Genomic DNA, 12,241 nt, shown 5'->3' with positions numbered 1-12,241 from the left:
TTAGACACGCTTTGGTTTGTGTCTGAGGAAGAAACATGTTGGCATCCGATCTGTTCCGACTGAAGAAATAAATCAAGAAACGTGCTGCACAGCATATTCTTCAAATCCACATTGAGTATTTTCAGAGCATTAACTTGTGCCTTTATGGCTTAAATCTAGAAAACTTTGACTTGCGAGGCTCTAGTTGAGCTTTGTCTGGCAGCTGACGTCAAACCAAGCTTCATAGATTGTGTTAAAGCTCAGCGTCAGATGATGTTTATACTCTCAGACACTCCCACAGTTGCTGTTTCCATCAATTAGATTAATACAATTAGAGTAATACGCTGATCTCTGGTATTTAACAGTTGAAATGCTGCTGTACAGGCTAAGTAACGAAGCTGTATTGGTGAGTGTGATAAAGTTCATGTTGATATGTTGAACACGCGCCAGCTTTCGCTGATTGAGCTATTATTAACACAACTACAAGTAGCAGCCTAAATTGATGACTGCACAAAATCTGCTGTCAGACAAAATACTGGCAATCAACCAGCTGGAGCCTCTCCTGTAAGATTATCAATCCTAAAAAAACAAGATAGAGCACTCACAGACCCACAAAAACTGCTAACTCATACAAAATTCTCATTTCTAGCATCTCTGCTTTGGGAATTAACATTAATAATGTGACCTAGACAAAGGGGACAGAGGCGAGCGAGGATTGAAACATGAATCCCACTTGGCCCATAAACCCCCCCCCACCCCTCCTCCGCGCGCACACACACACACACACACACACACACACACACACACACACACACACACACACACACACACACACACACACACACACACACACACACACACACACACACACACACACACACACACACACACACACACACACACACACAGGACCCACATGCTCCCTTTGTTTGAACCACAGCATGGATACACTCTTTCCACATCTTGCCGCTGCGGCACACAAGTAATTAATTTTGATGCTCATTGTCATGATAATCTGAGGTTTGCCTCAAGTCTCCCAATCTGGCAAGAGAAAAGACACTTTCTAACTTTGTTAACTAAAACTAAATGCCACTATTGAGCATGAAAAGCAAAGCAAGGCTATTAATTAAAAAACTACACAAGCTGGAAAAAACAAGCAATTTAGGGACTTCAGTCAGAAACAAAACCAAGTATAAATATAGCTCCTGCCATGTGACATACTGTAAGAGCCTGAGACAATTATGTCACTCCAAATAACAGGCACTCAGCCAGGAAAGATCATTTCCCAAACCTGAAGTGCACTATAATAGTACATTTTTAACTGTGTTGAGCTGGGAGCAGTTATTGGATTTAAGCTTTGGGTGAAAATCCTTTAGTTTATAGCAGTTTATGCATGTGCATAATGGTTTCTCTTGTCCTCTGTTAACATGTATAAAGAGGAGAGGTCGCTTGTTCTGTAATGTGGCCTAATGTAGAGAATATGAAGAAAGCTCTGGTAATTTCCCTTCCTTACATCACAACTAAAAAAACCCTGGAAGCGTGGATCACAGTGACTAACAATAATGCTAATGATATGAAAATCTATAAAAAAAATAGCATATATATATATATATATACACATACACACATATATAGTGCCTTTTAAGAAACCCAAGGACTGTTTACGTGGAGGTAGGGAGGCAAAGCAAATAACACAAGCAAGGAAAAAAGAGCAAAGTTGGCGAGATAACAGCAACAATTCATGACCACAGGCTTTGTTTTTTAAAAGAACTAATTGAAACTAGTCAGTTCAACTAGTCACTACTCATAAACATGCAAATGCTTAAAGGTAATATTTCTTGAATGTGGGGTTTGTTTACGTACAATCCATTAGAAATATTTGAAAAAGCTTTAAAATTGTCTGAGGATGCTGCAGGCAGCTCTGACTAAGAAGTCTTCAGCTCTTTAAATAGTCTGAAAAAAGAGGCTCCCGGCAGGCACTAGAAGTAGCACAGCTTGTACTGCGCTGTCGAGGGTAAAACTGCAACAAGTTCAGATCGGCCTAAAATATAATTTCATAGGTCACCCAGTTCTAGTTATAGAGCCATAAGACTGTTTCTCTGGACGAAGCTGCTCCGTGGAGATGCGTCTGTGCTGCAGCACCAGTGACTGGGCTCAACTCAGAAAAAGCTTTAGATTGTGAAATGAAAAGGTGACAGTGCATAACATCTGAGTGTTTTTCCCAGTTCACATCATCTGGTAGCTGAGATGCATTTTTCTTTGTTGCTGATAAACACTGAGGAGAGACTGAAGGACTCGCCATGAAGGATCCATTACTCACCAAACGGTCTGAGAGCTGTCGACCTAAAGCCCATTAATAAAAAATCTGCCACCGCTGAGTGGTTGAGCTGGAAACGGGGTCCACTGCCCTTTCACCTCCGAACAATCAGGAAGGTCGAGAGTCAGTGGTGTTGGGAGGGGACAAGCAGTGTGTATTCACTGGGTGGGTATCTAAAGTCATCTGCCAACATAAATGTTTAAGTGTGTATTTTTTTTACTGAAAACGGGGGATTTTGTGATTCAGTCCAATATGATGTCAGTTTTTTGGATGCTTTCTAAGTTTTAACAAAAAAAAAAAAAAAGTGTGACTCATGGACTCTGAGTTCCCTCAGAAAAACTATTTAGCTGCGGTGGTGAGCCACATCCTACGGTATCCCATCTTATGAATCAAATTAGTTTGTCGATGGGTGTCTTAACATTAGCTACACTAAACATGGTGGATTTTCCTTTGAAGAATTGAAACTCTGTTCTCTCTCCCTAAAGGTTTATGTTTTGTCTCACAAAAAGTAGATTCATTCTTAATTTAAGCAGAGGAAGTGCTTAATTGTGCTTTAAAAAACTGCAGGAAACTCCACATTTCTCTCTGTTTCTGTTTTTCTCTCCAGTAAATTACGCTTAGCAGGTCACCATCAGGGTTAGATTAGCCTTTGGTTAATAATACTCGATTTCTGAGAGATGAAAAGTGTAACATGCTAAGAGGTTTTCCAGCCTGGTCACAAAGCAACAATCCTTAAAATGCGAGGTTGGGTCTTGGGTGTGGCCAACAATGGCTGCCTGAGCCCAGCTGTCCCAACAGCGAGGACAAGTGCAAAGCCGGGCCAGACTGGGGGCAGGGTGTGGCATGGTAGGGGTGCCATGGTGATGGAGCAGGCCTCGACAGAGAGGGGATGCTAAATGAAGCCATTGTCTGGCCCAAGTGAAGCACACCGGACAAAGAAAAGCACATTCAAACAGTCATACAGGCCTATTGTTGCGGCGGGCCAGCGGAGTGGTGCAGGTCCACAGTTTCTCCCACAGGATCCACAACACATCATAAAGAGAGCGTCTGATCTGAGAGCGTGAAGCTCTGACACCAGCCGGGGCAGCAGGAACAACACTGACCTGGAGGAACAGTCTCTTCCCAAACAATTCAAGGACTTTTTAGGTCACTGCATCACAGTAAACATCAGTGGACTGGTTCAACTGAAATGGTTGCTCTAGTTCTGACACAGCAGAGGACACAGGAGAACATTTAGACAGATCTCTCTCTCTCCTTGAACTTCATTACTGTGTGTTGTAGAGGTGAAATAATAAGCCAATCCACAGCAAAATAATCAGCAACTATTTTGATAATCAATTAATTATCTAAATCATTAATCAAGCACCAATGCCAAACATTCTCTGTTCCAGGAAACTAAGAATAGGATAGGAATTTTAGATATTTTTGTACATATACTATGGCAAAATCAGACAGCAGACACATTTATATTGTCTCACTGTATTTTCTCATATCGTATTGTGTGGAGAGAGTACTGAGAGGAAATTAAGATGTGACACATGCAGCACGAGTCAATATTTAAACTGTGTCAAGTAACTGTGGTATGTATACTGACTGGATTTGCTACCTTCTCATAGTGTTACCACTCTGTCACCGACAGTGCCAATCATGCATTCACTAATGCTTAACCAGTAATTAGTAAGTATCCAAGTAATTATATCCACTAACAACATCTACACCGCTTTATTTATGTCCCTAATATGGCCCAGGATGCTAAAAAGAAAGTTGGTGTAACAACTGTCATCTTAAATAAGGATGTACATTTTCATTATTCTCACAAAGGCAACACTCACCAAAGGGCTGTGGTTTAACACCTGCCTCTGTACTTTGACACCACCACAACATCCGCAGTCCGTGCTGACATATGGCGGTCTATTAGGGGCTCAGCTGTGTTACAGCCACTCCTAAATGCTATCCGCCATTGAAAAAATAATTAGTCTATACCTCCCCCCTGTTGTTGGTGCAGTCGTTTACTCTTTCACCCTGTGGTGCTTAATGTGAGCCAACCAGGGAGGCTGGATGTCCTCTCCCACCCCCGGTGCATTGCCAGTCCTGTGAAACGTAACACTCAGTTCATTAACCCAGTTCCCCAAGAGGGTTTCAGGAGTGTGTGTGAGTGCTGACGGACAGAAGAGCACCAGGTACAATACACTGCCACTGTTTATGGACTGGCAGCATTGATGGTGATGTTTTGCTCTGTAGACAGACAGATAGCAAACAGTAGACTTTGATGACTAATGTTTCCGCCTTACTATCTCATCTATCATTGCAAACTTGCCAGTGCTCTAAATGCCAGCAGAGCAGTTTTCGATCAGTTCTGCCACCAATGTATAATGATATCAGTGGATGGTGGAGGAACTACAGGAATAGTTTGCCTAAGATGAGTCTGTTTTTATTCACTTTCTAGAGCGTCCTTAAAGCTCACCCCTGAGGAAATGTAAGGACAGAGCAGCTTATATCCCAGAATATACAACTGACTGATGTGTGCTCCAGTTCTCCGCCAGTGCCAAATGAAACTGTGTCACAATGCTGCATTCAGTTTCACCAACAAGAGTTTTTATCACAGTCTGTTTCTGACAGCAGTGTAGAGAGCGTTCATGTCTGCGACAACAGGAAGATGACTTGACACATTAACAAACGACCAGCACCAACCACACAAAACAGTAGTGGCTGTAGCCAGAAGCTGGGGTTGTGTGGAGAAAGCAATGCCCTTAAGGTGACTGGCATGGCTGCCAACTGATTCACTCAACTAATACGCAGGAACAAGCTTGACATGGTACATACAATGCCTATTGTGTTTGCTGATCTGTCAGCCAAAAAGAAAGAAAAGAAAAAGTAAGGACTTTTGGCTGACAGTCAGACAAACTGTGAGCGCTCGTCATTAAAAACCTGATGCACAATAAATAAGTAATGTATATGTAAAGCCCTTTGAGGCTGAGTGATATGCAATACTGGGTTGTATGAAATAATTTGACTTCAGTACTGGTACCTGCATGCACATGGGACAGCCTGTCGGAAACATTAAATGCTGTTGCAAACTATACGAGCCACCATTTGTAAATCTGTTCATATTTATGCCAATTACAGTATATCTGTGATAAACCAATATAAGCCAATAACACCGGTCAATGGATATCCATCGATCAGGCTCTAATAGAGAGGCTTAGAGCACAAGCCAATTGGGAAATCATGCAGTTGCAACAAAGGATCATCATCAGCAAAGTGCAGCAATTCGGAAAAACAAGACACGCGATTCAGATGTCAGGGCCTGTCCATGCTGATCTGTAAGCAGCCAACTCCCTGTCTGAGCAGTAACACTGTGGACAAAATAACAGCATGGTACATCATGTAAGGCTTCTCCCCTGTTTACAGTGAAAACACGCCTGCAGATCAGACCACAGCAGTAAGCCCTCTCACAAGGCAGCGGCCCATTACAAGCACATACAGGCCCCTCAATGATTTAGAGCATTTTAATTCTCGGGAATGCAAGCCTTTTCTGATAAGCGCCTAACTGAGTAAGCCTACCACTAGAATGATTACGCCGTGATAATCTCTGTGTTCTGCTCTCTGACTGACCTGTAACTTCATGGCTTTCACATTGAGTCATTCCAACTTTTCAGCAAAGCGATACAAGTGCATATTAACTCCGAACAGGTGAAGTATCATATGTCTGAGGCTGCACGGGCCGCTGGTTTTATCAAGGGTAAGGTGGCAGTTAGAGCCCTTTATGAGGGCCAAGCCATTGTAGCTGAACTCAATTAATCAATCAGAGATGATAACAGTATGGCACTGGGACTTGGGGAGAGATTATCAACCAGAATATCAGTATGAAACACAATCAAAATATTTTGTTTTAGGTTAACAGCAAAACGTGATCCATACAAACATCTGCAAAAGCAAGTTAAAGGTTATCATGCATCTGTGGACCTGTGTGCCTACAGATTACAGCTTCTTGATAGATCGGCCAGTATTGACTCAGTACAGTTATATCAGTATATGTGCATACTTGTGCTGGTAACAAGGAATGCCAAAGATAACCTTTGAAATAATTAAGAAACTGTGTCTCCATTACTTATCAAATCTCAGCTCAAGATCACTGATACGTTTATTTTTCACCTGCAAAATGTGCCACATCTTGGTCACAGCTCTATAATATGATTTGCTTTTGTTGTGTTTTTAGGCAAATGAAATAATATCTGTCATTACTGGTAGGAACATCAAAAGTCAAGTATTGATCTGGCTATTCTACAGATACTGGGTCAAACTATTAACTATTAACTTACTTACTAGCCAAAGTTACCATTCAGACTCATAGGAGCTTTTGCTACTGTCCCAGCATTAATCCTTTATTTGTTAATATAAATCAGCAATATTGAACTGTCCACCTTCAAGCACTGTGTAATAACTCAGTTTAAAGATCCTTAAAAATAGGCTCACACATCCAGTCAGTGAATGTAATTACTATTTTTAAAACTTTTTTTCACTTTCCAGGGAGACCCGAGGATCCTCTCGGGGACCCCGGGTGTCCCCGGTGTGGACAGCCGTTTCTCATTTGCCTCCTCTGGGTTTTAGCTCCAGTGGGAGCCGCTCAAAGTGCGGTTATTTCTCCGTGAGGACAGGTCAGCCTCCCCCACAGACAGACTGACTGACAAAACACAAAGAGTTGGCAAAACAGATGCAAATGTCAACCGACTCTGAAGCTAAGTCTAGAAACACAGTCAGACACCAAACCAGCCTGGGTGGACTCCGCACAGCTAGCTGCAGTGAATGATGGCCACACCGGTCCGCAGGTCACCAGCAGCACCGCAGCTAAACGGCCCGGTGCGGCCACTCACGCGGCTGTTGTTTCAGCCGGTGTGGTCGAAGGAGTTTAGTTGTAAACACAGCGCTCTTACCTCGTCAACATTTCTCTTGATAACCGTGTCCAGAAGTTCATCAGGTGAGCCCCAGAGCAAATGAGCGGATAAAAACAGTCCAGACGGCACGGAGTGGATTCAACAGACTGGTTGGTCCGGGCGGCTCGTGATGTCATCGGTTTACTCGAGCCGCTAATGCGCATGCTCCATTCTTTGTTAGCCCGGTGCTTTATGGGTGTTGTAGTATGGGATGTAAAATAAATAAATAAATAAACTTTAATCATATCAGTGTTCCCAAAATGCTTTGTTGTTCTAATCACCTGAAGTATAGACTTTATATTAAAGGCCTGGACATACTGGTGAGTGTTCTGCTGCTGCATTTTGTTGCCAAGATCATCTTTTTTCATTACAAATGAATGAGGTTGATATTATTCTGAAACAGATGTAAATATTCACATTATGATGACTGTGAGTATGTGTGTGACGTGTTCCTCAAAATCATGTGTATGACTGGATTCAGGATTTCACATTTCAGAGAACTGATCAAACTGATTTTTATTCATCACGTTGTAAAAGCAAAAGGAAAAAAACAGATGCACAGCTTGACATGCGACAGGAACTTTATTTAGAGCACAACCAGGGTTTTCACTCTAAACATACATTTGAACATTCATTGTTGGAATGAATTCTAATAAAAACATTTACATCAGCTCTAGTTCCATTTTCTTTTAAAGTCTCCCTAAACTTCCTCCTTTAAACAGCTGCTGTATCCTCTCTCATCTTTACTGTCACAGGAACTTCAGCACAAATTAACATTTGGGAGTTTTATTCTGAACGTAACCAAACTGGTATTTCATAGCACAAACACTGAATGTATTTAAAACCACAATGTTCTCTCTAATACCCCTCACCCTCCTCCTCTCCCTCTCCTTCTCCCTCAGCAGATTCAACTCCCACCTCCTCATAGTCCTTCTCCAGAGCTGCCATGTCTTCTCTGGCCTCAGAGAACTCTCCCTCCTCCATACCCTCACCCACATACCAGTGAACAAAGGCACGCTTAGCGTACATCAGGTCAAACTTGTGGTCAAGCCGAGCCCAGGCCTCAGCAATAGCGGTGGTGTTGCTCAGCATGCACACGGCTCTCTGGACCTTGGCCAAGTCTCCACCAGGAACCACAGTAGGCGGCTGGTAGTTGATGCCGACCTTGAAACCAGTGGGGCACCAGTCCACAAACTGGATGGTGCGCTTGGTCTTAATAGTGGCAATGGCAGCATTGACATCTTTGGGCACCACATCACCACGGTACAAAAGGCAGCAGGCCATGTATTTGCCATGGCGAGGGTCACATTTTACCATCTGATTGGACGGCTCAAAACAGGCGTTGGTGATCTCAGCCACTGTTAGCTGCTCATGGTAAGCCTTCTCAGCGGAGATGACGGGGGCGTACGTGGCCAGAGGGAAGTGGATGCGGGGATACGGCACCAAGTTGGTCTGGAACTCTGTCAGATCCACGTTCAGGGCACCGTCAAAACGAAGGGAGGCAGTGATGGAGGATACGATCTGACTCATCAGCCTGTTCAGGTTGGTGTAGGTGGGACGCTCGATATCCAGGTTCCTGCGACAGATATCGTAGATGGCCTCGTTATCCACCATGAAGGCACAGTCAGAGTGCTCCAGGGTGGTGTGGGTGGTCAGGATGGAGTTGTACGGCTCCACCACGGCAGTGGACACCTGAGGAGCTGGATAGATGGAGAACTCCAGCTTGGACTTCTTGCCATAATCGACAGACAGACGCTCCAACAGCAAAGAGGTAAAACCAGAGCCGGTGCCACCTCCGAAGCTGTGGAAAACCAGGAACCCCTGAAGACCAGTGCACTGGTCAGCCTGAGGACAGAGGGACAGACAAATATGAGAAATGCTACAAAATAGTTGAAATGGCTGAAACCCATGAGAATTAGGGCAGGGACCAACTGAGTTATTCATAATAAATAAGTAACTGGAACACTGGAAAGAGATGCTGCAGCTGAATTTGGCCAAATGTAACATTTCAAAGCTGTGAAGACGAATACAAAAACCCTTTCAGCTCCACTCTACTGGAGGCAGAAATCTCAGAGAAAGACGTCTCAACACCTGGAGAAAGTAAAAAACTATCAACATGACTAGAGTATCAGGACATTAGTAGTCATGGATAATGATTTGATGCCCTCTGGTGGTGCACAGTCAAGCTGCATAATACAAGCTGTGAATTCATACAAAATACACAAGTGCTCTCGACACTTTGGTAATGCATCAGTTCTTTGAATACATTAATCACATTTCATCACAGAGTCCCAGTCTTACTAAGAATGAACTCTGCTTTTCTGAGGTGACTCACCAGTTTGCGGATCCTGTCCAGCACCAGGTCAATGATCTCTTTGCCGATGGTGTAGTGTCCACGGGCGTAGTTGTTGGCAGCATCCTCCTTGCCGGTGATCAGCTGCTCAGGATGGAACAGCTGCCGGTAGGTCCCAGTTCGCACCTCATCTGAAGAGACAGGGTAAATCATAATGAATCAAGGGTTTGACCGTCTAAAATTAAGCTGAAACTATGGTGAAAATAAAGAACTCACCGATGACAGTGGGCTCCAGGTCCACAAAAACAGCTCTGGGGACATGTTTTCCAGCTCCAGTTTCACTGAAGAAAGTGCAGAAGGAATCATCACCTCCTCCAATGGTCTTGTCGCTGGGCATCTGTCCATCAGGCTGGATCCCATGCTCCAGGCAGTAAAGCTCCCAGCAGGCATTGCCAATCTGGACACCAGCCTGACCCACGTGCACTGAGATACACTCACGCTGGAGGAAAACAAAGACCATTTAAACCACTTACCAAGTTCCCACCTATGAAAAGTTAAAAGATTATATTCCAATAAATCCTTTCATCCCAGTAGTATGGAGCAGCAGTGAGTTCACTAACTTAGGCTCAGCCGGAGAGCAAAGACTGACGACTGATAACCACATCAGTCAGTTTGTTACAACTAACTAGTTAAGTTGAAACGTTTTTTCTTATCCAAATTAGCTGCTATTATCACATCTCTGTAATAAAAAATGCTTCATAAAAAAAAGGTCTTTTAAAGTTTATGAGTGAAATCCTTCACTGTTTGATATAGTATAATCCAAAAGTTTTGCCGGTTCGATCTGGCAGCTCTGTCTAACTTTACCACTGAGAGCCGTTGACGGTTGAGGGTTCTGGTTCATGTCCGCCATTTTGTTAACAGTTACAGCAGCAACTTTAAACGGCAGGAAAAACTAAAACTGAGTTTAAACTAAAAACAGTCATCAGAAAATACCTACAGTCCGATTACAGTTACACCTACAATTCAGACACCCCATAAAACATGAAATCTAGTTTACGGACCTCCACCACTGTAGACTTTTCTTTACGACACCTAGCTAGCTTAAAGTTAAGTGTTGTTACGTTAAAGCTAAAACTCTGACAGTTAACATTACTGCTATCTGTAACTTAAATACACTGATAACTAGCTAACACTAATGTAGACTACCACATACGGAGAAACCACAGTTTTAATACACATAAATAAAACGGACGTTAATAAACGTACTCACCATGTTTCTGAGGTTTGAAATAAGAAGTTTGGAAGTTTATAGCTGTCAAACTGTGTCTTTGTCTTTAAACTCGCTAACGCGGGAAAACGATCTGCTGAATCTGATTGGTCGAATGTCACATGAACTCTTTTCCTATTGGTTAAAGAAGAGCTGCCGTCTTCTTCATCAGGGTACCAGACTGGTTATTTAAAAAGGATTGGAGACATGTTTGATAATTAAACCTTTTTTGCCAATCAAATTCATTCATTTAATAATTTCAACCAAGCCTTTGCTTATTGTATGTAATAATTATATTATACACAGATTACTTTAATCTAAAAAGCAACTAAGACATTATTTCCCCTCTTAAAATACCCTTTAACTATGATGTCATTAATTTAGTTTTTGTGGAAATGTTAAATGTTTTCTGAATTAATTCATGGAAATTAGTCAAATAATTATTGTCTATTTTTTGTTTCATGCTGTTGCCATCACAATATATCTTAGCTGATGTTGAAGTACATTTTCAGTGCTACATTTACACTACAAGAAGAATAACACAATCATAATGGACGGATCTCTTCTCTGGTCAATTTTGATGGTTTTCTTCTTGTCATATTGCTATCACCTTGACTTCAGTACTATGATCATCAAAAATTAATATATCTTCAGTTCTGCAGTTAGCCCTGATAATATATAAACACATGTGCAATTAAATCTGCACTAAATCTGCCATATTTTACAGATCATCTGAGTGACCTGATGCAGCTGGAGTTTAAAGGGGTGTTCCTGGACCCCTCAGAGGAGGAAATTATTGCAGGGGAGGTGGCATGCTTCAGTGATGACAGAAATACATCTATGTATACATCCTGATATATACAGATCCTGACTATGAACATGTGAAAGAGTTTTGCGAGCAATCATTTATTACAGGTAATAAACAATGACTCAGTAACTAACACAAGACATTTCTGTTTCACAGTCAAACCTTATTACAGAGTTGACAGATCACAAATATTCCGTACAGTATTTTGAAAGGGTATCAAGCAGTTACATTGCAGCTTTGAAGAAGAAGCATAAATATGTCTGACAACTAAAAAACACTTCACATGTAAAAATGTAAAAGTTACCAGCTTACTCTGAGACATGGACACAGTACAGTCGTCACAGTGGCTGCAGATACTTTGGTTATTGAGCAGTTTCAGCTACATATTAAAGTTACTTTATAAGATCAGTGATTCATTCAATTGTACTAAAATGGTGCAGGATCGAGTCCAATCCATGAAAATGGAAGGTCACTTCTCACAAATACACCCCTTTACACACACAGGTTTTTAAACATTTATCATTTAAAAAGTTTTTTTAAACATTAAAGCATATTAACATTTTCTTATAGACCCCTGAAATATGTTTATTTTTCAGATATGTTCCACCGTCTATGATATACTTTAAATGCAGTTAATGAATTA

At 42.0% G+C, this 12,241-nt stretch overlaps 2 protein-coding genes across 3 annotated transcripts in view; both read right to left on the bottom strand.

Annotated features, from left to right (window-relative positions):
- The window catches only part of LOC139217513 (disheveled-associated activator of morphogenesis 1-like), a 45,346-nt gene extending 37,997 nt beyond the window's left edge, over nt 1-7,349 (bottom strand). For both annotated transcript variants that reach the window (XM_070848835.1, XM_070848837.1), the window contains exon 1: nt 7,231-7,349. The gene's annotated coding sequence lies outside the window, so the exon portion shown is untranslated. The remainder of the gene's footprint in view (nt 1-7,230) is intronic.
- Nucleotides 7,350-8,088: 739 nt separating this feature from the next.
- LOC139217506 (tubulin alpha-1C chain-like) lies at nt 8,089-9,935 on the bottom strand. Its single transcript, XM_070848823.1, has 3 exons — nt 9,800-9,935; nt 9,566-9,714; nt 8,089-9,075 (listed from the first exon to the last, which is right to left on the bottom strand). Exons 1-3 carry the CDS (start codon nt 9,918-9,920, stop codon nt 8,089-8,091), a joined length of 1,257 nt encoding a protein of 418 aa, XP_070704924.1. The 5' UTR covers nt 9,921-9,935.
- Between the last annotated feature and the right edge of the window lie 2,306 nt (nt 9,936-12,241).

Source organism: Pempheris klunzingeri, chromosome 18 (genome assembly GCF_042242105.1).
Source record: "Pempheris klunzingeri isolate RE-2024b chromosome 18, fPemKlu1.hap1, whole genome shotgun sequence".
NCBI lineage: Eukaryota > Metazoa > Chordata > Actinopteri > Acropomatiformes > Pempheridae > Pempheris > Pempheris klunzingeri.
Note: the sequence above shows the minus strand (reverse complement) of the source record. Positions and strands in the feature narration are given on the sequence as shown.

Excerpts from the sequence above, each read along its gene's own strand:
- LOC139217506 (XM_070848823.1), bottom strand. The coding sequence starts at position 9,920 with ATGCCCAGCGACAAGACCATTGGAGGAGGTGATGATTCCTTCTGCACT. Across the intron at positions 9,715-9,799 it reads CCTGGAGCCCACTGTCATCG|ATGAGGTGCGAACTGGGACC; the intron begins GTGAGTTCTTTA and ends CTGTCTCTTCAG. Across the intron at positions 9,076-9,565 it reads TGGACAGGATCCGCAAACTG|GCTGACCAGTGCACTGGTCT; the intron begins GTGAGTCACCTC and ends CTCTGTCCTCAG.